Source organism: Gallus gallus, chromosome 2, assembly GCF_016699485.2.
Source record: "Gallus gallus isolate bGalGal1 chromosome 2, bGalGal1.mat.broiler.GRCg7b, whole genome shotgun sequence".
NCBI classification, from domain to species: Eukaryota; Metazoa; Chordata; class Aves; order Galliformes; family Phasianidae; genus Gallus; species Gallus gallus.
The window spans coordinates 76,166,118-76,193,078 of NC_052533.1; the positions used below are offsets into that span (position 1 = coordinate 76,166,118).

Consider the following 26,961-nt stretch of genomic DNA (forward strand, 5'->3'; position numbering starts at 1 on the left):
AATAGCACAGGGCTGCAATGGGGAGGCTCAAGACTGGACGTGAGGAAAAATTTCTTTACAGTGAGCATACAGGCCAGAGATTTTAAAAAGTACAGATGAGTAAGTGCTCTACAGTTCTCATTTGTTCATTGTACAGCATTTAGTTTGCATTTCTTTAAAACAAAACAGAAACGTCCACTACCCTGCTCTGTGCCGCAGATAACAGAGACAAGGTAGTTAAATTCTCTTCTAATTAAACACATACTCAGATATACTAGACAATAAAAAACTCACTCATCTTTTTCATTTACAGAAACACATTATTAACAGTTTGCTAAGAGACTAGGCTAGATTGTGACAATGGAGGAGAAACCCAAGAATGAATCACATCAGACCTACTGTGGTTTGTGGCAGAGAAAAAGCAGTGACTGAAACAGCCTTTTCAAAAGTGATCAAACTGTGCACAAAAAAAAAAATATGTTGAGCAGACATGTAAGATGTGTGCACATGCAAACAAATGGAAAGACTGAAACAAAGCAATATACGATTACAGCCTAATTCAGCCTAAAACAGATTGAAGAAGCACCTACTGGAGACAAAAAGGGAAGCTCATATAGAGTTTAACTGCAATGCAGTACAGTCAGAGTGAAAGCAGTACCTACGTAGAAGGTGTTTGAAATCAAGTGCCTTAAATCTTAGTGTATTAAGATTTCTGATTGGATCAGAACATTATTTCAAGAATGGTTTAGGAAACAGCTATCATTGAAACAGTCTGGTGCTTGAATGAGGAGTACTGTTTACTGCAGTGGAATCCAAAAGCTCTTTCCTACTCTACAAACCTTAACTACTTACTATACCAAGTACTAATACCAAGTACTAAAGCAGAAGTTGTGCTTCTGAATGAAACAAAGCATGCACACTGTAACCTCTGTAAGCCATTTGTCCAATGTTCTCCCATATCTATATATTCCCAGATACAAGGCTTCACAGATCTTGTTCCAAAATGGTTAAGCCCCAGTGGTGGTGTTAGTTTGGTTTGGCTTTGGGGGAGCGTTGTTTGTTTAAATTACTTGTATTACTGATGTATCTCATTTCATTTCAGACCCACTTGCAGTGGGAATGTGAAACAGTATGGATTTTGGCAGATCATCTCCAGACAGGCTCACTGACCACAGCTGTTTGGTCCGCTCTTCTGTCAGAAGTTAACTACCTTCACACAGGCACATTGGCAACCGTTTCTGCCTGCCTGCTCCTCATCTCCTTTAGTTCATAATCTATCATTTCCATTTAAATTCATCTTCAGCTTACATTTAGCCCTCTTTACTTTCACAGAATTAGTGCCTTTTGAGAAGGCCAAATGGTTAAAAGCACACATTAGAGAAAGCCTATCATCTTTCATCTCCCTCCTACGGGGTCTAAACTAAGCTCTGGATAATCTGGAAATGTAGAGGTCTTGGAATGGAAACAGATTACTTTTTTCATGAAGTGCCATAAAGCAAGGTCAAAACCAAAGAGCAATGAGGGATCAAAATTCTGTATTTAATTCCATTTACTTTTCTCCTTTCCTCTGAAAATATAGTTTTAAGCAAGACTTCATCAGCATTACAATTCATAAGGAAAAGCATCAGGACATTCTAGATTAGCAGGAAAACTGGTCTGTTATGTCAATCACTTTACAAAATATTATTTTTGTTTTAGAACGATACTTAGCAGCATAGAAAGGATGAAGTACTATAAACTCCACACAGCACCTACAAGCATCATGATCCACACCAAATCTCAAGCAATTTCAAGGATTATTTTTATGCTTTATCAAATATAAATCTTATTTCTGGACTTCTAAATAAATAATGCCCCTTCCCACCCTACTCCCCACAGAAAAACCAAACACACAAAAACAAACAACAAAAGAAACAAAAACAGAAGAAATAAAAATAACCACCAACTTTCAAATATGAGGCTGTCTTCCAAATCATCTGACACTACGATTATGGCAAAGAGAATGATGCTGACTCATCCCAACGAGTTTGGAAGTACTTACTTCAGACCCAAAATGCAGTTCACAAGAATAAGCACCTCGGACAGTCATCATTCCATCAAGTAAAGTTACTGAGTTACAGAGCATGTTACACACTGTTAAATCCTCTGCTACTTCTTGTTAGGTAAGCAACCAATGTTCCAAGTGTATGCAAGAGATAGACTAAATTAGATGTGAACTCATTTCACCATGAAGATATGTGTGCTTCAAAGGATACACACTGAAATTTCACCTCTGCAACAGAGATATTTCTCCCATGCCTCAGACTGACCTGTAACAACGCCAACTCTGTAAAGCTATCCAGCAGAAGAATTGGAAATAATACAAGGAATATGATTACAGCACAGGAAGTTGTTTTAAAAAGTACTACTGGATACACAGGAGGTTGCAGGACAAGAAGTTTGCTCTCCATTTAACAAAGCACATACCTTTATTACTATAGATCCTTTCACACCAATGTTAATGTTACAGTTGGGATACCCAATGGTATTCATTGGTCTCCTACTTTTCTGTGATTTTTACAATGATAGTTATAGTATTTAAAGTACCATTTTGTATGCAACTGATATGACAGTTACGCACTATACAACAGGAGAAAATAACTGTACCTGAAAGGTATGCAACTTTTTCCTTTAAAATTGGCAAAACTTCCATAGCCTTCATTTCATCATTTTTGCGAAACCCTGAAAAACATCAATACAAGGTAATCAGTCAGAAATTCAGAGACTGGCTACTACATTTAATAAAAGCACTGTGTAACATTTACCTCTGAAAAACAATGTTAATATGATAAGAATTAAGATAATATAATAAAAGGCTGCAAACATTTAACATTTATCAATAAACAGGTCATCACTCTGACTAACTTAACACAAACATCATGGCATGCTAGCAAGACTCAGTAAAAGACAGAACACTGCCATTAGCCATTTTCATCGTAAACTATAAGCATCACTTGGCTCTTGTTACTTTAAACATTCCAAGTCCAGCTCGAGCACAGGAGCAATATCAAGCTAATAAGAGTAGGCACCTTTACAGCAAGCACCAACCACTTTCCATACTCTAAAAAAAAAAAATAAAAATTGCCTAATACAACACTATTTAGATTTGACTTTCCTTACATCTCTTCCAGAAGCAGAATCAGAGATGAAGCTGCACTTTTTCTGCTGCCTTACAAGAGCAGTATCGTGTAACAGAAGGCACATTTTGCCTTGTTAATTCTACACACACACAGTTTTAAATGGTCCCTAGGGGGAGTGATTACAGTCAATTTTGCAAAGCCATAGATTACCAACTAGCCCTCCTCTTCTCTTCCATTACATTTCTGTGGCCAGGTTCTAAACTTTTCCTTTAAACAACAGCAACAAATCATCTTTGAGGATGGTATCTATTCTGGGATAAAATAAGCTTCTTAATTATTGACAGTTTCTGGCAGTTACCACAAGAGGAAGCTCAGGTATGCACATCCCAGGCTCTTCTAAAACGTATTGCTCTTCCTTTCTAGAGAGGGCAGCAGAACCTGTCAGTGATGCTCAGCAGCTATCACGTCTCTTGAAAGGAGAGTGAAGCAGCATGATAGGTTTCCTGTGGAAGACTGCAGACTGGTAACCACCAGGCATTTTGTAAAAATGCATTAGAGAAATGGCAGTCAGAAACATCACATATATAGGCCACAGCAGTGTCCTCTCATTTCACTGCAAGTATTCAGCTGGGATATTGTCTCACCACCCACTGACAGCAAACAGAACAACACTGAACAAATCTCACTGGCTAGTTCCCTGTTTGATTCCCTGTGAAAGCCACAACACAACTAAACCCAGAGTGGGCAGGAGCTCCCAGGGCAGCGGACTGGCAGCGCAGCGCTCCCTCAGGCAGCGCCCTGCCAGCAGCAGCGCCAGGCCCACCATGGCTGAGGAGGGCAGGGATCTGCCTCCTGCCAGCCCCAAGGCTCCCGAGGGCTGCAGGTGGCCCAGAAGGGACATCTTGCCTTATTTACACAGTATTGGTTATGGATTAGCAGGTGTTTACTGAAACTGCCTACTGTTTTATTCCTACTGCGTCTGCAATCAGTAGGAACTAAAGCTATGACCACGAGTTTAAGACAACCTTGGGCTTAAATAACTCAATCTAAAGAGACAGCAAATATCTTTTTCCATCCTGAAATTCTTGGGCCTCAGCTGACTGCTAGTGCATGCAGGCACGCTTCCAGAGCCGAATGCTTGCTATGCTGTGCTTTCAGCTGCCCGCTGTAAGCTTAATGCTGATTTAGCCTGCACAGTTTTCCAATGAACTGTGGCAATTCCTTTTCTTTACAGCAAATTTAGAGGTAGAAAACACTTTCTCCTCACCTACAAAGCATGCAGCAACTAGTGCTGTGTTTGCTCTCCATTTTAGCTCAGAATTACCCTGCCTGCTCCTTCCAACCTGCAGCGCCTCGGATGGTGCACAGCCTGCTCTGCCTGGGGCACGTCTATTTCTGTAGGCACAAAGGGGTGGCTCTAGGTGAGCAGCCCGGTCACTGCGGCAGCGCCTGGCTCCAGGTCTGTGCATCTTTGCAGCTCACTGCCTCGGATTACCGCTCCTGCTGCTCCAAACAGATTATTTTTATTCCAGTTCTGCAGCATTAAAGCTTAAAAGAAAAGGCTGTGGGGATTACAATGGATGGTGGAACACAGGGAGCAAGGAGGATGAATGAGGCAATAAAGTACCGTATTTTGAGTGGCCAGGACCCACCGCTACCGCACACTACGGGAGGTGATGTCATCCAAGCTGGGAGATGACGTCATCCTTCCTGTCCCCAGCGGCAGACAAAGGCTGCAGCAGTGGGCACGCTGCTGTCCTTACATGCACAGTGTGCACGCATTTATTGTTCCCTTCACCACTCGGTAAATCCAATATGTTTTTTTGGTTTTTTTTTTACTCTGAATGTGCATTTTAATAACAAATCCTATCCTTGCATCCTTCACAGACACTTCTGTTCCCCGATCAGGAACACCACCCTTTCAGCACCCACCGAAGGAACACTTGATTACGGCTCCATGCTCTGAATAGGCAGCACCTGCCCTGCTGCTGCCCCACACATCATACAGACACTCCTCTAACTGCCCCCTGGGAGGAGGGAGCTCAAATCACGCTAATTAACATGCAATGTGAGTAGATGAAGGAGCACATGGTCAAGCAGCTCGCTTCCATCTAGGAGATGCTTCTCCTCAGGAAGTGTTCAGAATCACAAATTCCCAGAGCTCCACCAGCACAGCCTCCCACTGGAGCAGCGCCACCACCCAGTGCTTACTGAAGCATTGCATCACACAGCAGAGGTCCCCAAGCACTGAGGTACAGCAAGCAACTCAGATCCGCAGTAACAACAGCTCAATGCCCTGCTCAGTGGTTCACACATCTGAGAGAAATGCTGCCCCAGTGTTAGGTAGAGGGGTCCTTCCGATGCAGCACCTCTGTTAATCATCGTGCACCGCAGGACTTTGCTATAGCCACATAAGTAAAGGCTACAGATGAAGTAGTGGCACATGCATCTTTAAAGCTAACAGATCAGCTACAGAACAGAGATACAAAGCACAATTACAGTTTCCCCGAAGATGTGTTACTGCTGCTGGAACACTGAAATCTCTTTGGCACTTTCGGGTGCCTTCACTGATGCTCTGTTGAGGCAAACTGAAATCACACAAACTCACTATGCAAGGACATAACCCAGTTTCATAAGAATTATCTTACTAAGACAGCAAAAATAGGAAATTGAGGCTAAGAGCAGGATCTCTTTGCAAAGAAGCTGAACAACTGCTCATCATCCACTGCTGCCTCCATCACAAAGCTGACTCAAAACTTGTTTGCAACATGGCAGAAAAATGTCTGAAAAGACAGACAAGCTAAAAAGGAACACTCATCCTGAATGTGCGCATTTACAAACACAAGTACTTTTCACCCTGAAATGTAAAATCCAGACCTTTTTACAGTCACAAACAAAAAAGAAGCCAAAGACTCATCACAGAACGCACTGATGCTTTCAGCTCTCTTCTGATTCCAGAGGAATTACTCCATGTCATTTGACTCATCATAGGATACACCAACAGCAAAAGTGCCCCCTCCATTGGGCTGCGCCCTACAGCACCGCCCTTCTCACCCTTGCCTCTTTGTGACAGAAATCAAACCCTAAATCACAGAAATCTCATTCAGGAGTTATTTCTAGAACAACATTCCCTTCGCTCCAACTCACGGTCCTGTTCCAATAGGCATCTCTTCAAAATCCATGAGCTATGCCAGCCTGCATGGGAAGGAAACACCAAAGCCTTAAGGGACATAGATGGTGGGGTTGCAGAGCTACTGATACTGACACCACAGCTCCAGTGACTGGGGGAGCTAGTGGCAATAAGACTGACCTACGTTAGTTCTAAGTGAAGAGAACTGTTTGCTAGAAAGGAAAAGAAAACAACTTCTACAGAAAAAAAAGAGACCGTTTCCTAACCAAGAAGCATCTCCCTACATCTAAGTAAGGTGCACGAACACTAAGTTGTTCTGCACAGCTTCTTGCATTCGCTGCCTCTCTGTGTTAATGAACCTTTCTTTGGATTAGAGCCGACAACAATTGTTGCCAGTTAACGTTTAAGAAAAAGACTCCAAGAGGTTGCTGCATTTCTTCTGTTTCACGGCATAAAGAATATTAACCACAACATTCTGAAATCTGAGCTATTCCTCCCTGCAATTGTAAAGACATCACGGCTACATTTCAAAAGAAATTGCTTTCAAGCTTATTAAGAAAAAAGGCAAATAAAACAAAAGACAGAACAAAGAAGCTGCAAATGTACTAAAATTAAATCATCGTTAGGCTGATGCATTCAAGTTTCATTGTTTGCCTTTTTTCTTCCCTCATACCTTAAGTGATGACATTAATCTTAAGCCTCCAAAGCCTACAGGTTTATTCAGCTCTGAGTATCAGTTAACAACTGCATATGATAAGTGTCAGTTACAGGTTTGTTTACACATTACCTCCCATGTTTTCCAAGCGTGCACAAAGAAAGAGAGCACACAACAGGTTCCTACTCTCTTATTTTGCTACGTAGAGGTTTCTAAAATAGGGCAGTGGGCCAGTTTCTAAAGACTGCTGTAGCCTATGAAAAATACAAAATCTGAATAGATTCGCAGGCAGCTCAGTGAAACCCTTCCCATCTTTACGCTGAAGTCACTATGTACGAAACGGCATGGAGTAAGGCAGCAGAACCATTCAATTCCTTCTCTTTCTCAGTAAGATCTGGAAAAACACTTGCAGAGCTCCAGCAGTTCCTGGGAATACAGATGGACCCATAGCGCTGAGGGACGCGTGAGAAAGAACTTTCAGAAAGCAGAAAATGGCAAAAACAGCACCAGCGAAAGGGATACAAAAGGTTACTAATGCTAATGCATGGATGGCGTTACTGACAGCTTTTTCTGATTTTAACTTGGAATTTTAAGTGCCAAATTCAATTTCATGATAGGCTTAACTATAAATTCATACTTCTGTACTCAAGCACAGCATTCATAGAGCAATCAGAGCTGTCAGTTCACCAACTGCACTGTTATCACTTCCTGATATAGACATCGCCTGTGTTCATTTCTGTTCAGCAATCTCACACCATCTTTTATGTTGCAAGAAAACAACAAAATTCATAGAAACTATAGCAAAGAATGCAGCTCTGTACTCCACCCTTCATGAGCTCCCAGATGAGCAGTTACAACAGGTACTATGGTAACTCAAGCACTGTATTGTTATTTTAATGACATACAGTACTTCGAGCTAGGTTACTAACCTTGGCATTCACTTTTTGCTCATTCAGACTTTCTCTTGGACCAGACTGTAAAGCCTACAGGGGTTAACAACAAGGATACCAAGAAGCCTGTCCTTAATTTGACGCAGTTCCAACGGCATGACGTGGGCATCCTTTGGACTCCTTCAGCTCCGATCAAGCTGAAGACTGAGCCTACCAGAAGACCTTCTAACTTTTGGTATAATCCCAACAGCTCACAGAAACATTTCTCCTCTTCCTGTGTTGCTCTGCAACCTCCACACTCTCCGCACATACTGCACAGGAGCGCTCCATGTTGGTACAGTGCTGGTATGCAGAAGCACACAGCTGAGGAACTGCCTTCAAGGAAGGAAATCTGACTTATTAGACTGTAGTGCGCTGCTTATACACTGTGTACAGTTTTTGGCTAAAAGTAGTCTCTCTTACTATTTGTAACTGTTCAGTGCTTTGTCATAACACCAAGACACCTCTCTCGGCTGTGATTTATCACTGAGAGAGGAATGGTTACTAAACTGTCATAACTGAACAGAGAGGTGGCAGATGCCCTGTGCCTGGGGACACCCAAGGTTACACTGGACAGGGCTCTAGCTATCTGACCTAGCTGTAGGTGTTCTTGTTTATTGCAGGGGAGCTTGAATAGCTGGCCTTTAACAGTCCCCACCAACCCAAATGATTCTATGACTCCATATGGAAGTGGTGCAGTCACTGTCCCTGGAAGTGTTCAAGAAACACAAAGATATGGCACAGAGGGACGTGATTTGATAAGCACGGTGGGGACGGGTTGGCAGTTAGACTAGATGATCTTAAAGATCTTTTCCAGCCTGAACAATTCTGTGATTCTACAAACACACACATAACCAAGACTCAAAACCTGACCTGTTTTCCTCCTTCAAGGCAAAGGGACTCGAGCATTTCAATGCTTCTATATTCCCTGCAGGCATCCATCCTGCTCCTGCTGTCCCACCAGTGCTGCTGGTAGCTAGCCTGTTTCGGTGGGGGCAGTTCCATGCTGCCATGCCCCAGCAGCACACCTCTGTAGTGTTCCTCGTGCTTCTGCTGACAGTCACTACTGACACGCAGCTTCACGGGCCCACACCATCACAGCACCCAGTCCCCTACTCTAACTTACTGCTTCAACAGCAGTATTACCTACGTTTCAGTTTGAAACGCAGCTCAAGCGAAAGGTGGTAGCTTCTACATTTTGCTCAGCAACAGCTGGAGCACAGCACGTGTCAGTTCACGTCCTTTGGCTCTTGTTCCAAACCACCATCTGGAGAAACTTCTTTCCCCACTGCAACTGATGAAGGATACAGCGAGGGCAGCACAAACCAGCAGGCTAAGAACCGCCCTGCGCTGTTTCATCCTGAGCACTGACAGGAGGTACCATTTCCATCAACCCTAAAATCAGTCAAAACACCAAAGCCAGACTGCATGTTCTTCACAATAATAACTTTTTTATAGCAAAAAGCATTGCTTTTGTGCTTCCAACTTCACGCGTAGGATTGTGAAAACGTGCGGATACCTAACAACAGCCATGGAGTAGGTTACATTCATGTTCGGAGACGTTAGCACCCAAACGACGGTTGGTGCGTTCGTATTTGCTCGTTCCCGCACAGACGTTTCGCATTCCGTCACCGCTCAGGGCCGGGAGCCGCTCAGCCGCGCACGGCGCCGCCGCCACACGGGGCTGCCACGTGACGCCGCAGAGCCGCTACCTCAGCGGCGGCGCAGCGCTGCGACAGCGCCGGGCGGGGGGACGGCCGCGCCGCAGCCCCGCCCCGGCCGCCGGCAGGTGGGCCCGGCCGCCCCGGAACAAAGGGTCTTCGGCCCGCATCGAGGACAAAGGCGGTCGCCGCTCCGGGCAGGAGCCTGCGTGGTCGGGCGCCGAAGGGTGACGGATGGGCCGTTGCTTCTTTCCATAACGTAACGTTGACGGGCGCACTGAAACAATCCATACGCTTTATCCGGGAACTACAGTTACATTAAGGAGGAATGCTGTATCCTCCCGTCTCTCAGAGCGCGGGCAGCGCAAGCGGTGATAGGCGCGCGGTCCCAGCCGCCCATCCCAGTCTCACCGGCAGCAGACGGCCGCGCACGGGGGCCGCTTCGTTGCGGCAGAGGCCGCTCATCTCACAGCCCCTGCTCACTGCTCTGCAAGATAACAGAATGGTTTGGGTTGGAAGGGACCTTTAAGAACGTCTAGTTCCAACCCCCTGCTATAGGCAGGGACACCTCCCTCTAGACCAGGTTGCTCACGGCCCCATCCAGCCCGGCCTTGGATGCTTCCAGTGAGGGGGCATCCGCAGCCTCACTGGGCAACCTGTTCCAGGGTCTCACCACCCTCACAGTAAAGAATTCCTTCTGCTATCTAGTCTAAATCCACCCTCTTCCAGTCCAAAGCCATTTCCCCTCATCCTGTCGCTAAGATGCAATATCTTTAATTAAGTTCACAAAAACCTACCTAACCTAATATGGCTTAAAATGTTTTTTTGGGGGGGACTTTTACAATACTGGTTCCCTCTTCACAAAACTCCATGAACACGATTCCCTGGATAAGTTCTGTGAGCCAACAGAAGGAGCTAACACTCTGAATGTACTAACAAGCAGCGCTGCACTTTGGCACGCATAGGAACACATTACTTCAGAAGCCTGCATGACTTCAGCAGCCAACAATGCATTTGAAAAGCAGAAGGTAAAGTTTGAACAATGTCTCTTGGCTCACGTGTTCAGTTTCTGACACTATCAAATACACAAATTCTCTCTGAAAATGTTAAACTCTTAAAACCAATTAGCAGTTCTAAGTCACCTAGTATGCACGGTTGGAAAAACCAACCTTTGTAGAACAGATCAGCGGCACAATGGGAAATCAGACTTCTCCAGCTGCTTTCACTTTTTTTTTTTTTTTTTAGTGTTTTTATTTCTAGCACCATCTCATCAGGTTAAAATGGGAGTTTTTGATGCATTATTTTGTTGGGCAAATATATATTTTTCACACATTATTAAATGAGAAGCACTCTGTTCTGAAGTGCTTTTGGTGTAGAGCCACTTTTGTTGCAGACAAGTCATGTGGCTGCATTCCTCTTCACTTCTGAGCTCTGGTACTCTGACATGAGAGTCTGGCAATTTGAATGGAATATTCTACCGTTACTTCAAGACCAAACAAACAAAATCTGAGAAATTGAGTCACATTAGAGGCTTACCTCACCTTTTGAGCCTTTCTAGCCACTGACTACTTGAAAACCGGACAGCATCCAGCCCAAGTCACTTGGCTTTTTCAAAGCGTTTGGACAGCGGGTGGAACATGGAAAATGGCATTGAGTCCGACACTGTTATTGAGCATTCAGTTGAAAGACTGCAAGACTTGGACTGCAACTTCTCTATAAAAAACTTCCCTGAAAACTTCAATAGTTCAATAGCCGATACATCAAAGCTGCCCCCCCTTCATGCTTTCCTAACCAAGTGTATAGAGCTAGCATCTCCTAGCTTATTTGATAACTAAGGACACTTTACGCACAGATTTTCTATTACATTTTACCTCCAATGTCACTGCTAATGACAAGTCAGTTCATCGGCACCACTTCAACTACAAGAGTAATAAAAGTAGACAGAGCATTTTATCTGCTATTTACTCTCCACAAAGTGTATCAGGAGGACTACGCCTTTTCAGTAGTTGCTTAACAGAACTTACAGTGTACACACGTGAGATTGAGATTTCTGGAGACATCCAGCAGATGCTTTGACTCAGTGTACTTATGTTCTGATGAGGAACAGAAGCAATGCTTGCACCATCAGTGTCCAACCTTTTGGCTTGCCTGGGCTGCACTGAGTGAGTGAATAGGAATTGTCTTGGGCCACACATACAGTTCCACCGAAAGTAATGCCTCCTATTTATTTCCATAGAAACTAGAAGTGATACAAAGACTACAATAACACTATTTGATGTAGCAAAATTTCAGCTACAAAATGCTATTTTTCAACATAGTGACCACCATTAGCTACACATTTTCTCCAGTTACAAACAAGAGCCTGCATGCCACACTCAAAACAATCTGCACCAGCAGAAGCGACGTACTGTAACCACTGCTGAATCACACCACCAACCAAGTCACTGTGCTCACACCCACTGTTTTGTCTTCACAGACATTCAGCAAGCATTGGTGAATGTCAGTGGGTGCAATTTTTTCCACACGGAGGAATTTAGCAACACATCTTTGCTGCATACCTCCTTCCATGTCAGACGCCATTCTGTCAGACTGTCCCTCTGCTGCCATCTGTCACACAGCAACAAAACGTAACAGAATATTGGTGGGAAGGTTCCGCCTCTACTGCTATACCACCAACATCCGCCTCAGACATCATGGACCAAAACAATAAAACAGGAGGCATTACTTTCAGAGCAGCCCTCGTAAAATGTACAGTATTGTCAAAATATAAGTAACAAAACATTTACATTTTAAATATTTTGAAACATTAAAGAGAGGAATAAAAACACAAAACTAGTGGGATATTTCACTTTGTGTATGTGTGTGTGTGTGTGAAATGAAGGCATCAGGCTGGCTCAATGGCAGTGGTTACAATTCTTGTTGAAGTCTCAAGGTGTTCATCAGAGACTTTCTGATGAAATGTTACTCTTCCTGTATTTCATCCTTGAAAACAGTTGTTCACAGATGTATATACTGCCAAAAAGCAATGACGAGTAAGGAGTGACTGTGAAGTGTGAGATATTTCTCTCTGGTAAGATAGGGATTATGAAAGTCTTCACTAGCAAGGGATCTAGCTGTACCACCCAAGCTGCAGGAAGCAAAGCTAAGAACTGAGAGAAAGATCAGCCCACTGTAGGTAAAGATCGGGTTCAAGACCGTCTAAAAAACCCAACGATGCACAAATCCATGGGACCTGACAAGATCCATCCACAGGTTCTAAGAGAATTGGATGACGAAGCCACCAAGCTGCTATCCATCATGAGGGTCATGGCAGTCTGGTAACGTTCCCAGAAACTGGAAAAAGGGAAGCATAACTCCCATTTTCAATAAAGAAAAAGACCCCTGAGATCCAGAGAACTATAGGCCAGTCAGTCTCAGCTCTGGGCCTGGCAAGATCATGGAGCAGATCCTCCTGAAGGCCTTAGTAAGGCACATGGAAAATAAAGACGAGGTGATTGGTAGTAACCAACATGGCTTCATCAAGGGCAAGTCATGCCTGACAAACTTGGTGGCCTTATATGATAGAATCACAGCATCAGTGGACAAAGGAAGAGCAACTGGACATGTGCAAAGCATTTGACACCATCCCACATGATATCCTGGTCACCAAATTGGAGAGAAATGGATTTGATGGATGGACCACTTGCTGGATAAGGAATTGGCTGGATGGTAGCACTCAGAGAGTTGCAGTCAATGGCTTAATGTCCAAGTAGAGACTGGTGACGAGTGGTATTCCTCAGAGATTGGTGCTGGAACCAGTGCTATTTAACATTTTTGTAGGTGACATGGACAGTGGGATTGAGTGCACCCTCAGCAAGTTTGCAGATGACGCCAAACTGAGTGGGGCAGTTGACTCCCTAGAGTGCACTTGCAGCCCAGAAGACCAACCGTATCCTGGGTTGCATCAAAAGAAGTGTGACCTGCAGGTCCAGGGAGGTGATTCTGCTCCTCTACTCTGCTCTTGTGAGACCCCATGTGGAGTACTGCCTCCAGTTCTGGGGCCCCAAACACAAAAAGGCCATCAAGCTGTTGGAGCAGGTCCAGAGGAGGGCCATTAAGATGATCTGAGGCTGGAGAGCCTTCCCTACGGGGACAGGTTGAGAGAGTTGGGGCTTTTCAGCCTTCAGAAAAGAAGGTTCCAGGGGAACCTTCTAGTGGCCTTCCAGTAACTGAATGGGGCCTACAGGAAAGCTGGGGAGGGACTTTTTAGAAAGGCATATAGTGACAGAACAAGGGGGAAATGGCTTTAAACTGGAAGAGGGTAGATTTAGACTAAATAAAAAGAAAAAATTATTTACTATGAGGGTGGTGAGACACTGGAACAGGTTGCCCAGTGAGGTTGTGGATGCTTCCTCGCTGGAAGTATTCAAGGTCAGGTTGGATGGGGCTTTGAGCAACCTGGTCTAGAGGGAGGTGTCCCAGCCTATAGCAGGGACTTTGAAATTAGTTGATTTTAAATGTCCCTTCCAAACCAAACCATTTTATGACTCTATCAAAGTCTGGTAAAGAGACAGGGTCAGATTTTCAAATTGAATATCTGAAAGCAACTCTATACATTCCATTTGAAAATTTGCAGGTAATGTTTTTTATATCAACTGAAAATGGTGTTGTAAACATAAATTAATGATTTTTTTCCCCAATCTTGAAACCTATTTTCAAATTCCTTTGTCAAAAGTGAAAGCATCACTGTGTACTCTTCACTGTTCTGAGCACCATGTTTAGTCAATGCATCAAAATACATACAATTATTTGCCATCACTTGAGTCAGCACTGCCCTCCCCATATCCTGCTTTCATTCAACACAGAGTTAATAGTGCACTCATGGTTTGGCTGCTGCTGAGTGATGGTTGCACAACCGAGGCCACTCTACCAGGAAGAGCTGCCACCTTTATAAAAGCTGGGCAGGGGATGGGCTGCATGAAACCCACAGGTTGGACGTGCCTAGCTTAGACCATGACAACTCACCTGCATACAGATATATTCTGGTCAGCTCCTATCAGTATGCTTTAATGCTAGTTTAGTTCTGAATTTGGTAACTGAGAGCACTAAACCCAGACCAACTCCACAGCTTGTAAATGCTCAAAGAAGGAGTTGCCAAGCAAATTAGCAGCAGGATAAGTACCACTCAGAACACTAATGCTGTTAGCAGCAGCAAAATTGCCCTGATTTCAAAGCAGACTAAAAATTATACTTCCATCTCAACATCAAGGTAAAAGAAATGTGAAATAGCTGAGACTCATTAAAAGCAAAATTTTGAAATAAGAGGACGTTCTTTCTCTTTTCTTCAAAATAACTAAAGGCATGATGACACTAAGGATCCAAGTTAAGCATCATAATGAAGTATTTCAACTCATCTCAATCGTTTGGGTTTTATTATCATGTTACACTGAGCAGTAATTTAAGAATCAAAATCAACAAAACTATATAAAGTTTATTTGGATATAAAAGAAATCGTCTTGAACAAGCCTAGCATGCATCTCAGTCAAGGCCAATATTAGAAGCTTAAACTGCCTACCAAAGCAGCCTGTTGTTGGCAGATGTGAGATAATCCCATCCTTACACAAGGCATGCCTTTGACCTCTTTGGGTAACTGATTGCCACTAAAATCACTTTTCAAATGAACGTTCTTATACCCAGAGATTTGTTAAACTGTCATTCTTCAAGCTCTTGGCTCAAAGAGTTACTATTGATATGAGTTCCCTAACCTAATCAGTTGTTTAGGTTTTTATAATCTTTCCAATTTAAACTAAAATAATACTGGCATGAAGTCAGTATTTACAAATTTGATTTCTCAAAATGACTTCCAATTAAATGAGAAAGTCAAGTTTATTGTGTTTTTTTTTTCTTTTTTTGTACTGAAATTGCTGATGATTCTGAGCAATAACTCTTCATCTGCACTTGTTTTGCAGTATCCAAAATGGAATCTCTTAGATAAAAAGCATAATAAGAGTTGCCACAGAGCTTGTAGGTGGTAAAACTTACCAGTCTGCTTCCATTTTACCATATCAGCCTAGTCTGCAGTGTCTACCAGCTGATTCAAAGAAATTAAAGACTTCATTATATCACACCCTTTAAACGCTTCTATTAAACATACTAATGCAAGATGACACGGGCAGGGTAGGTAGAAAGCAACTACTGGCAGCTAGTGGACTAACCACAGGGATGTAGCTGAAAGTTACCTGCAGCTTTCCAAAAAGGAAATACTTCACTAAAACACTAAGCCTTAATCGAAGTGCTAGCTCAGAAGTCCACTACAAAGCTAAACTATTTTAATTTTCTCCTATACAGCTCTGTGCAAACAGTTACTGACAGCTCATGAAATGACTGTGGTGGTTATACGTGTGTGTGTGCAAGTACTGAAACACAGCAAAAGTGAAGGAATGAGTTCTGACAAGTTCCATGCAGCCACACTATTGAAGATGTAATTTGGTAAATAGTTCCTGTTGATGGCGGCACCTGCTTAAGACAGAATTGCATGATATTTGCCAGAAGTAGGCTAGGGATTCTTTCTTTGATTAACCATCAAGCAGACTTCTAAGTACATATTTAAGGCAGGACACGTGGATGAGCTAACAAGTACAAGGCGGAAGAAAACAACCTTCTGTTCAAGTCAAAGGAAACCAATCTTCATTAAGTCACAAATATCTGTAACCAATTTTGCGCATTTTGGCTATTTAAAAACAAGGAACTATAATTGTTTGAAATATTAATCTCTGCCTCCATTAAGGGAAGGCTTATTGACTATTATTGGTCAACACCAAGGTATTGAATTCACATAGATATTCATATCTCGAATATGAAAATACAAGGACATTAATGAGCATTTCTTACTAGCACATCACTCCACCAAAGAGGAAAAGGGCGTGAATCATAAAGGAGAATAAACTACTTGGAGAGATACTTTAAAAAAGGCAAAACAAAAGACTTTGTGATGGCAGCCATGAAAATCTCTCAGACACACACTGAAATAAATAACCTCCTCATTCTATATGTGCCTTGTATTTCTACATACTTAACAAGTATTGTAGAGCTGAAAGATATTACTGAAGGGTAAGAGCCAGCTCTTGTAAAGGCAGAGTAGGGAGCAGAGCTGATTCCAGAACTCCAGCCTACCAAAAAAGCAGCTCAACTAAGGCGAACAAACCAACCATACCTACACATCTCATTTCAAGGGTACCAAACATGAGACGCTTAACTGTGAGTTTCAATTTTAACATACTATGGCAACTTCAAGGAAAGTTAACCATTCCTCACGTGTTGACTTGAGTTTTGAATCAGGAAAGATCTTTACAGGTCCTTCTCATTTCCAAATGGAAATAAAGAAATTTTTGAAGAGGAGGGTCACTGAAAACCTACGATAAAAATTTACCTAAAGCAGATGACAGCGCTCGCTGGAATGCCACTGGAGTTTATGGATCAACTCACAAAAGATGGAATTATTGCATTATAGTAGTCAGCTACAATGCCATCCCCTGAATTTTCACTTTCCAAAATAGTAATTTTAGAGCAAGGAAACAACTGTGTTGTTACTGGCTCAATGATTATTCCTTAATGAATTGTTGTCAGATGAACAGCACTATACAGTACATCCTTATCTCCAGAATCTTCTTCATTTACTTAGAAGTGCTATTTACCCTGAATACACCACACATTCCTTCTTCATAATGAGCTCAGTATCTGCATTTATGCTCCCTTCAGCAGATGACTAATATTACAAGCGTGCTATTTTGATTGACACCTAATACCATAGCTGCCATTGTCACTTACATCATGCTAAAACACAAAGTGTTACCCACATCTCTTTGGAGAGTAGAAGAATACAGAATTGCTTTGACACATTGTCAAAAAGCACTGTCAAGCTTCACCCACCATAACTGTGTTTTCTGTTTCTCCATCTTACAAGGTCATTAACTAACACAGAAGTAGAGAAGATTCTACCATATCATAGCTACACATTCATTTTAATTTTGAGTATTAGGCAGTAACATGCCATTACAAGACAAAGTACAAGGAACGTTCAATCAACTTACCATTCAGAAGTATCAGTACAGCACTTTTTTGGTTTGCATCCCACTTACAAGAGCACATAGTTCATATCCTACAGGGTTAATATGCCTGTGGCCAACAGAATAGAGAAACTAAATGATGTTTATAAGCAGCAACGAATTAAATCCTTACTCCTTTATCAGGGAAAAAAAAAAAAAAAAAAAAAAAAACCTGATTTCAAAAATTTGTATTTGACTTCAAGACCAGAGTGAATTTGATATAATTTCCATAACGGATAGGTTTCTATCTCATCCAAAAAGTATTATTTCCAAGTCAAAACATTTTTCACCCAGTTGTATTTGAGCAATCAGATGAAAAAAAATTTGCAACGCATGTCCAAAATCCGAGCCATCTTTGTCGGTGTGTATCTTCTGCTTGTACAGTTTGCTTGACTGTCAGTTTGTTTAACAGTTGCTCTGCCTGGATTTACTACCAAATAGGCTTTGACAATGATTGCTATTTAATCCTGTGTAATACCCAGATGCAACTGTTCCCAGATCGGAGGACAGTTTAAAAACACAGTCTCCCTGGCTGCAAACAAGTCTGGAGTCATGTACCAGAAATCTCGTAGCTGGAAAACAATAAAATGGATCGTTCCATTGCAAACAGAACTATTTGCCTCTTTTATGTCTATAATTGATGAAATGCAAATAATTATAAATGAGACTTATAAGTCCTTGCTTAAAATTTCTATTTAGTAATCTGAAATGGATCATGTTTGTAGTAGGCAATGGCATTTCAATAACTCCAAATAAAAAAGTTACCACCTAAGTATCTGAACTTAAACTATGGTTTGTACCATGTCCCACAAATGACAAAACCTAAAATACCCTCAATGCAATGTAATTTAAACTCAAGAGTTAACCTTCTCTCTGCCCACTCATTTACGAAAAGCCTACTGTTTCAGCTATAGTTATTACATAAAAAGCTTCAACATAGACGAGAATTAACCAGCCAGGAGATGCCACAGAAACGTATAATGAAATCTAGAATTATTTCCCTTAAGTGTTTAATCTCTGCTTATATTACTCTGAAACAGAATCCTTCAATTATCCCTGAACATCCATATCCCAGTTTCTGGAATGCTTATCTTCCTTAAGAAGATATTTTCATGATCTACACAAAAGTCCACATACAGACCACCTTAGAAAATTAAAAACTGAAGCAATATGTTTAAAGTTTGCCTCAATCACTGTAACACTAAAAATTTCTTTCCAAAACAAAACCAAAAAACCCTAATACCTCCTCAATACTGTGAAGTTAATATACAGATATAGACAAGGAACCTGAACAGTTATTAACTGCCTGATAAAGGTATAATTTCAACATAACACATACCTAAGTTTTAGATAATAATCTACAACAACTATTAAATTAAGAACAAACATTAAGAATTTGTAGAGTGAGTAATAACTCCTGCCTACAGCACCAGCTGATAAACCTTAAGATAAATTAGCGTGGAGAAGAACAAAATATAGTTTGATATTAAAGATATTGAATGATCCATTATATCCCCATTTGGAAGAAAAAAGAAAACAAGAAGCTCATTTGACTTGACAAAGGCAAGATACTAAAAGCAATATAAGAATTTCTGTTTTATTGTCATTGTTTGAGACTGCATGCCACAATAACACAGGGCATACCACGTGCTAGCCAAAGAAATCCAGGCCACAGCCAGAGCACTTCCAGACAAAGGTACTCAGCATCTCTGTTCTGTGACAGTTCTGGTGAAATACCACATCTCATCAGACAACGGCTTAAGCATTATTCACAGCCTGTGGTGGTAATACTTTAGGAAAAGCTGAGCTCAAACTTGGCTTCCTCGTTACCTAAATTATCCACTTTACACTAAAGATAAAGGAATGGGTTTATCTGCTTTAAATTAGACATGGCCACTTTTTAAATCATGCTTAAAGAACTCAAAGATACTTAAGAAGTGCACCCAGTAGTAAAACAGTCCTAACTGATTTCAACTCACAATCTGCAGGTTGCTTGGTTGCTTGCTCTGCAAGACAGAAGCATTTAGGAAGACAAAAATTCCAGCTTCCTTGTCAGCACGACTCTTCCACAGACTTGCTAAACAACTTGCATTAGCACAACCAGGCTAACCCAGTAACCCACATATTTTCCAAATTTTTGTGCATTTGCTAGTATTTCATGAACCTCGCCTTTTCCTGGGATTTCCAAAGTAGTATGATTTTCTTAAAACAGCTAATAGCAGATTAGCTCATAAGAAAGTGATATGACTAAGTTGGTATTTTTGTCTTTGTTTGTTTTTAAGGAAATCATGAGCAGGATACCAGGGTGCATCCTTGACACGTGCGTCGGAAAGCATGCTACCATCTATGAGCTCTGTGAACTACCACTACCGCTATGAACTATGTGAGTGGGAAAACACTTGATCTGTGCCAAAACAAGCGCATCAGTCTGCAGTACTGACAGCTTTCCTGAGACACAGAACACAGTCCATCTCAGTTGAGGGTCAGCATGATTTCTCATCAATCTGCTACACAAAAATAGAATGACTAAAATCCCCTGTTCTTCTTCAGGAAACGAGAGTACAAAAGAAATCACAAGGATGCCCTTCTGGCCATTTCCAGACAACATGCCTGTTGCATGACTCAGGCACTTGAAAGAGTGTTTTACCATGAAATACTATTCCATACATTGGCAATTATTTCAGTAGGAGCGTGCCAACTATGCAAGCAATGCAACATCCAACAGGATGTCAGGGCCCACTACAGAACATGAATGCAACTGTGACAGACCAGTAAATATCTATGTATCACTAAAACCTAGCCTTGCCTTGAAAACAAAATGTGGGTAAGTGTAGCAAAAATTACCCACAAAAAGAATTAAACAAGGAGGGTCCAAACACACAGCCTAACTTCCAGCTAAGCACAGGCTGGGTAAGTCATGACTTTGGGCCTCCATCAGCTGACTGCCACCAGCAGCTGCCCTGAAAGCTCCCTGCCCTGCCAGGCCGCGCTGCCAGCTGCCCCCCTCTCCTCTGCTCAGCCCCACACTGCCTACACAGGATTCCAGCAGCTCTTCAACAACCAAGCTGTTGAAAAAAGCCAAGCTATAAACTGGATGCTGCCCTCATTTTCTGTATCCTTTTACATAATCTCATCCGCACACTCATTTTGTATCTTTTCTTGAAGTACCTTGGCAGGATTAAGCTCACGGAGCTGGAAGTACAGATCCGTTTTTTCCTAATTAAATTTCTAAATCATTTTTTTAGCTCACACGAGCACTTGAGCGTGCGGATGTGGGGGTGAGAGGTAGACTTTTCACTAGTCAGATGCAGTTCTCCTTCTTCAAGGCTCTGTAATATTATTAATTGATTTTAACTCACGCTACACCCTTGCTCAAAAAATTGTATTAGTTCATTGCTGCCTAATCTGAAAATCAGTTATAACTCACAGTACCACACATCTCACGCTTCACCTGAGGAAAACTCCTCGCTCTTAACATTCAGGCTGTTGATTCAGCCTTCTTTGCAGAGGCCTACATGTGATAATACAGCTGAAGTTCAGCAGAAGTGTGCTGCTGCCCGCATGTGGATACTCAGGACTCCTCTATCACAGCAGTTAATGGTGGCTTTAGTACTCTACCTTTAGTGTTCATGTTTACACACCAGGCTTTCGTAGCTCAGAAAGGTGTACAGGATAACACTGACTTGTAAACAACTGAAGTGGGTGTTCTTAAGACATTTGCTTTTAACATGACAAGATAAGTACTTCTGTAGATTCCATAACTACTCTGGTCAACCTGTGCCAATAACTCAGTCATGTGCACAGTCAGGAACTGTTTCCTGATGTTCAGATAGAGCCTCTGTGTGTCATTTCATGCCCATTGCCTTTTGGATCGCCACTGGGCACAACTGAAAAGAGTAAACTATAACCAGTATACCTCAAGGTCATAAGATAGTAGTGGATATTCAGATTCTCTCCGCACCCTTTAAGTGATAGAAAGCCTATAACTTGAAATGAGTAATACACAAATTCCAAGGGAAGTACTACAAGGGCACCTGAAACATTTTAAGACCTTAAGAGACAAAGCAGCTTCTGATGGCTATGTAGATGGATGCTGGCTCCAAATACAGAACAGCTCAGATTGGAAGGAAACTTAGTACAACCTCCTGCATGATCAGCTGAGGTCAAACCAGGTTGCTCAGAATTTAATCCAGTTTAGCCTTGAAACCTCCAAGGGCGAAATTCTGCAGCCTCTGTGGGCAACTTTTTCCCGTGCTTGATTGTCCTCACACTGAAAGCCTCCCAGGTTTCAGTTTATAACTACTGTCTTCTTCTCTTCATGCACGTGAAGAACCTGCTGCACCATCTCAGTTTCCTTCCTAGAGGTATCAGAAAGCTACTGTTAAGTCCCCTGAATCTCTCTTGCCACCAGATGCAACAAGCCTAGTTACCTCGGCATCTCCTCACACCAACACTGGTGACTCTCCAGCTGGATCTAATGAAGTTTACCAACATTTGTCTTGAACTGTCCCAAAACCGGATACAGTATTCCAGATGCTGAGTACGGGGTAAAAAAAAAAGTTGTCATTTCAGTCTACTTCAGGATGCTGTTACTCTTCATTGCTGCCAGAGCACACAGCTAGCTCATGCTTAGCCCATCATCTACTAGAACAACCACGACCTTCTAAGTAGAGCTGCCATCAACTGCTCAGTCCCCAGTCTCATTCAATCCACAGAAGCTGATTCATCCCACATGCTAGACCTTGTATTTGTCCTTGTTGGATTGCTTGAGGTCAGTACATTCCTCTGCCCTATCTAGGTCCCTCTCAATGGCAGCCTGCCTTCAGTCATGGACTATAGCCTCAGTCATGGATTATAACCCCCAGTTTTTAGAAAGGCATGTAGTGACAGGACAAGGGAAAACGGCTTTAAACTGGAAGAGGGTAGATTTAGACTAGATATCAGAAGAAATTCTTTACTGTGAGGGCGGTGAGACACTGGAACAGGTCGCCCAGTGAGGCTGTGGAGGCCCCCTCCCTAGAAGCACTCAAGGCCAGGCTGGATGGGGCTTTGAGCAACTTGGTCTAGGGAGAGATGTCCCTGCATATAGCAGGAAGGTTGGAACTAGATGATCTTAAAGGGTCATTCCAACCCAAATCACTCTATGATTCTATGACCTCAAGTCTAGGGGCACCCACAATCTTAATGAGGGTACAGTCTTATCCTCTTCCAGGACACCATAAATATATTAGATCGTACAGGGCTCAAGATAAAGATACAGAATGAATCATTAACCACTACCCTCTGAGCTTGATAATACAGGCAGTCTTTCTCTCAACAGACAGTCCAGCATCTAGATCAAAATCTCCCAACTTGAATACAAGGCTGCTACTATGAGAAGACCACGTCAAAAGGTTTGCTAAAACTGTAAACAGAGAATATCTACTGCTTTCTACTTTATCAAAAGACTGGTCAGACATGATTTTTTTTTTTTTTTTTCCTATATGGATGCTGGCTATATCCAAGCAGCAACATCACCTTCATGTAACCAAAACTGCATTTAGTCCATGACTTTCCTATGGACCAAAGTGAAGCTGACCAGCTTGTAGTTCCCTAAATAATGATTTTTACCCTTCTTTAAGATGGGTAGAGCACTTGTCTTTCACCAGCCATTGAGAAACTCATGCCATCTCCATGATCTTCCAAAGAGTACAAGCTGTCTATTCTAGGGCCATGCAGACCTCTCAGCACTCTAGTATGCATCCCATCTCATTCCATGTATTCTGGGTCAAGATTTCAAGTGTTCCTTGACTTAAACCTCTTCCACTACTGGTTGTTATTCTCCCTAGAAGTAAATAAATCTTGTATATCTCCTGATGGATTAGAAGTCATTGAGTACCTCGGCCTCATTTACATCAGTAATCATTAAATCATCCGCTTCATTCACAAGCAGGCACACTTTTTCTTACTTATACTGCTAATGTATCAGAAGTAACTTTTTTTGTTGCTTTCAATGTCCATCTTGTTTCAACTCTGGCTGAACTTCTGCTTCCCTTTCAATTACCACTTGGCATTGTTTCCTGCAGATACACTGATATCATGAACTCTCTTGGACTTCACCTAATCCACTGCCTCAAGAGCTTTCCCCTTGAACTGACTGCTCTGAAGTCTAATTTATCATCGGACCTGGCGAGGAAGGTACATACAGGACAGCCATCTCAATAGTGCACTGAGACATTTCTTGTTACCATTTAGTTTTCCCAACCTGTTTCAAAAATCCCACTCGACAGATCAACTTTCTGCAGTTACTGCTGAATGCCAGAAAAATATATTTCCTACAGCCATCTCATATTCTTATTTGGTCAACAAAGTGCAACTATAATGCAGTTTGTCCTTAAAATGGTGAAAAAAAATACAGGAAATGGTGGGATAACCAATATCACTGTATTTTCAGCGTGACAGAAAAACTCTATCCCAGTTCTGCTTAAATAACCTTTGATTGGACCATTTTAAATCAAGTTTCCATCTCTTTTATGTAAATAAAATTAAATGAACATATTAACAAAGTCACTCTTAGGATAGCATATCAGCATCCAGAGTTCTCAGTTTATTTTCCTCCTCAACCTTCCTATCACAAATCCAGAATAACACAGCAAGTTAAGAAGGAAAAGATATCAACAAAATCGTAGGCCTGCAATTTGGTCACTGAAGAAAGAATGAGAGGAAGCACTAAAATTGAAAAGATAGAGGAAAGACTCAAATATTGTTTTATTGACCATTAAAATCCTAGCAACATTTTTAACAACTGATCTTGAGCTACCAAGTTTAAAACAAGTGATCAACCTATCATGCATAAGGTTGTAATGAAACATTGTAAACTGCCATAAAATTATTCACTTCTGCTGAAACAAACCCAACAATTTAGCCATTTGCATCCACCTCCCATCAGTAATCTTCTGGCAAAGGTTAAATGAGCAAACAACAGCTCTCTGTAATTTCAAACATTCTGACAAGAAAACTGGAAACTATGGTGAGTGAAATGTTTCTGTTTTTTTTTTTTTTTTTTTCCTTTCTGTATCTTTAAGTCTAACAAGCCAAAAATCCAATAGATACAGTCATAGTCTGTTAGAGGAACTGCAGGGAATTTTTATACAAATAAGGCACTCTATTTGAGAAGGCAATGAACACAATAAATGTAATGGAGATTAGGTCAGAAATGCTATGCTTGTAAATGACGATCCAGAATAAATCATCTTTGCAGGAATAACCTACTTTCCCAGACTGAAAGAAAAGCTAAAGGCACATGTGAGACGTGGAGGTGATCTGAGACAGCCAGCATGGCTTCACCAAGAGATGTTTAACCCTGACTAGTGTGGTGACCTGGTATGATGGAGCAATGGTAATGGTGGACAAAAGAAGTGTAACTGATATCTACCTGGACTTGCGGAAAGCCTTTGATGTGGTCTCACACCACACCCTTATCTCTAAATTGAAGAGATATGGATTTAAAGGCTGGACTATTAGATGGATAAAGAAATGGTTGGACAGTCGTAGCCAGAAGATCATTGTCAATGGCTCTAAGTCCCGATGGAGGTCGGTCATGAGTGGTGTTCACCAGGGGTCTGTTCTGGGGCCAGTGCTCTTCAACACCTCTATCAATGACATAGACACCAGAAACGGGTGTACCCTCAGCAAGTTTGCTGATGACACCAAGCTGAATGGTATGGTTGATAAGAAAGAAAGAAGGGACGTCATCCAGAGACCTGGATACACTCAAAAAGTGCGCAAAGACCCTAGTGAGGTTTAACAAGGCCAAGTACAAGGCAGTGAACTTGGGTCAAGGCAATCCCAGATATGAATACAGAATGAGAGAAGAACTTGAGAGCAACTCTGAAGAGAAGAACTTACAGGTCTTGATGGATAAAAAGCTGGACATGAGCCAGCAGTGTGCTCCTGCAGCCTGGAAGGCTGCATCAAAAAAGAGCTGGCCACCAGGGACAGGGAAGTGATCATCTCCCTCTACTCCGCCCTTCTGGAGGCCCTATCTGGAGTACTGTGTCCAAGCCTGGGGCCCCCAGTACAAAAGGATGTGGAGCTATTGGTACAAGCCCAGAGGAGGGCCACAAAGATGTCTGAAAGGCTGGAACACCTCTCCTGCGAAGAAAGGCTGAGGGAGTTGGGCTTGTTTAGCCTGGAAAAGGCTCCATGGAGACCTCGAGTGTTGGAAGGCTGCAATGAAGGGAGCTTACAAGCAGGAGGGAGACTGACTTTTTACACAATCTGATAGTGACAGAACAAGAGGGAATGGCTTTAAACCAAAAGAGGAAAAATTACCTTAGATGTAAGGAAGAAATTTTTTACTCAGGAAGAAAATTTTTACTCAGAAGGTCTCTCCCAGAGAGGTTGTGAATGCCCCATCTCTGAAAGCCTTCAAGGCCAGGTTGGATGGGATCCTGGACAGACTGGTCTTGTGGTTGGCAACCCTTCCCATGTCAGAGGGGTTGGAACTAGATGATTTTAAGGTCTCCTCCAACCTAGGCCATTCTATGATTATGATTCTAAAGCTTAACAGCTTCTGCAGAAGATTCTGACAAACAGGAGAAAATCCTTTCTTCTTTAAATACAGACAAATGAAGTCAGGTGCTAAACTGAGCAATGACATTGGTTTTGAACAGAGTTGGTTCTGCTACTCCTGTAAGTTAAAGCAATAGTAGTCCAAGCTGGATCAAATCTGTTATTGCCACTCCTAATTACATTGCCATTAATCAGCACAAGTACCACAGAAAGTATAATTCTACTGATGCTTCTCTTTAACACAGCACTTGAACCTAATTTGATTATGATGAGTTTAGTTGTACTTCATTCCTAAAGCCTTATATTCCTCTTGCCAAATTGCACAAGGGTGAGACTGCAGTCTTCTGATCAGTGCAATTCCATACTGGGAAAATCCACTTAGCTTAGAGAGCAACCAGAAGAGGGACACAAAGATAGTGGAGGATCTAGAGAGCAAGGCATGAGAAACAGCTGATAACCCTTGATTTGTTCAGCCTAGAGGAGACCGCACAGCAGCTCACACAGGAACAGAAAGAACACTGTCTGCAAGTTTGTCAGAGTCTATTGAACCAGTATGAGACTGAGGCTGACAGTTTCCTAGATTACATCTATAGAAGATGTGGTCTCACCACTATTTGCCAGAGTCAAAATGGCATGGTTCCTCACCACATCTTTCTCTCTAAATTGGAGAGGTGTGGATTTGAAGGATGGACTGTTTGATGGATTAGGAACTGGCTGGCTGGATGCAACCAAAGAGTTGTGATCAATGGTTCTATGTCTAGGTGGAGGTCGGTCACAAGCGGTGTCCCTCAGGGGTCGGTCTTGGGACTGGTGCTCTTCAACATCTTCATCAATGACACAGACAGTGGCAT

General features: G+C 42.1%; 1 protein-coding gene across 4 annotated transcripts in view; it reads right to left on the reverse strand.

The window, feature by feature from the left end:
• TRIO (trio Rho guanine nucleotide exchange factor) overlaps positions 1 to 26,961 on the reverse strand; it is a 237,447-nt gene that overhangs the window by 170,109 nt on the left and 40,377 nt on the right. For 3 of the 4 annotated variants that reach the window (XM_015282226.4, XM_025147706.3, XM_040695759.2), the window contains exon 2: positions 2,626 to 2,700. In XM_015282226.4, the coding sequence (XP_015137712.1) occupies positions 2,626 to 2,700 (75 nt within the window). Of the gene's footprint in view, positions 1 to 2,625; positions 2,701 to 9,331; positions 9,493 to 26,961 lie in introns of those variants that run through there. The other variant, XM_046930053.1, reaches the window with a different exon arrangement.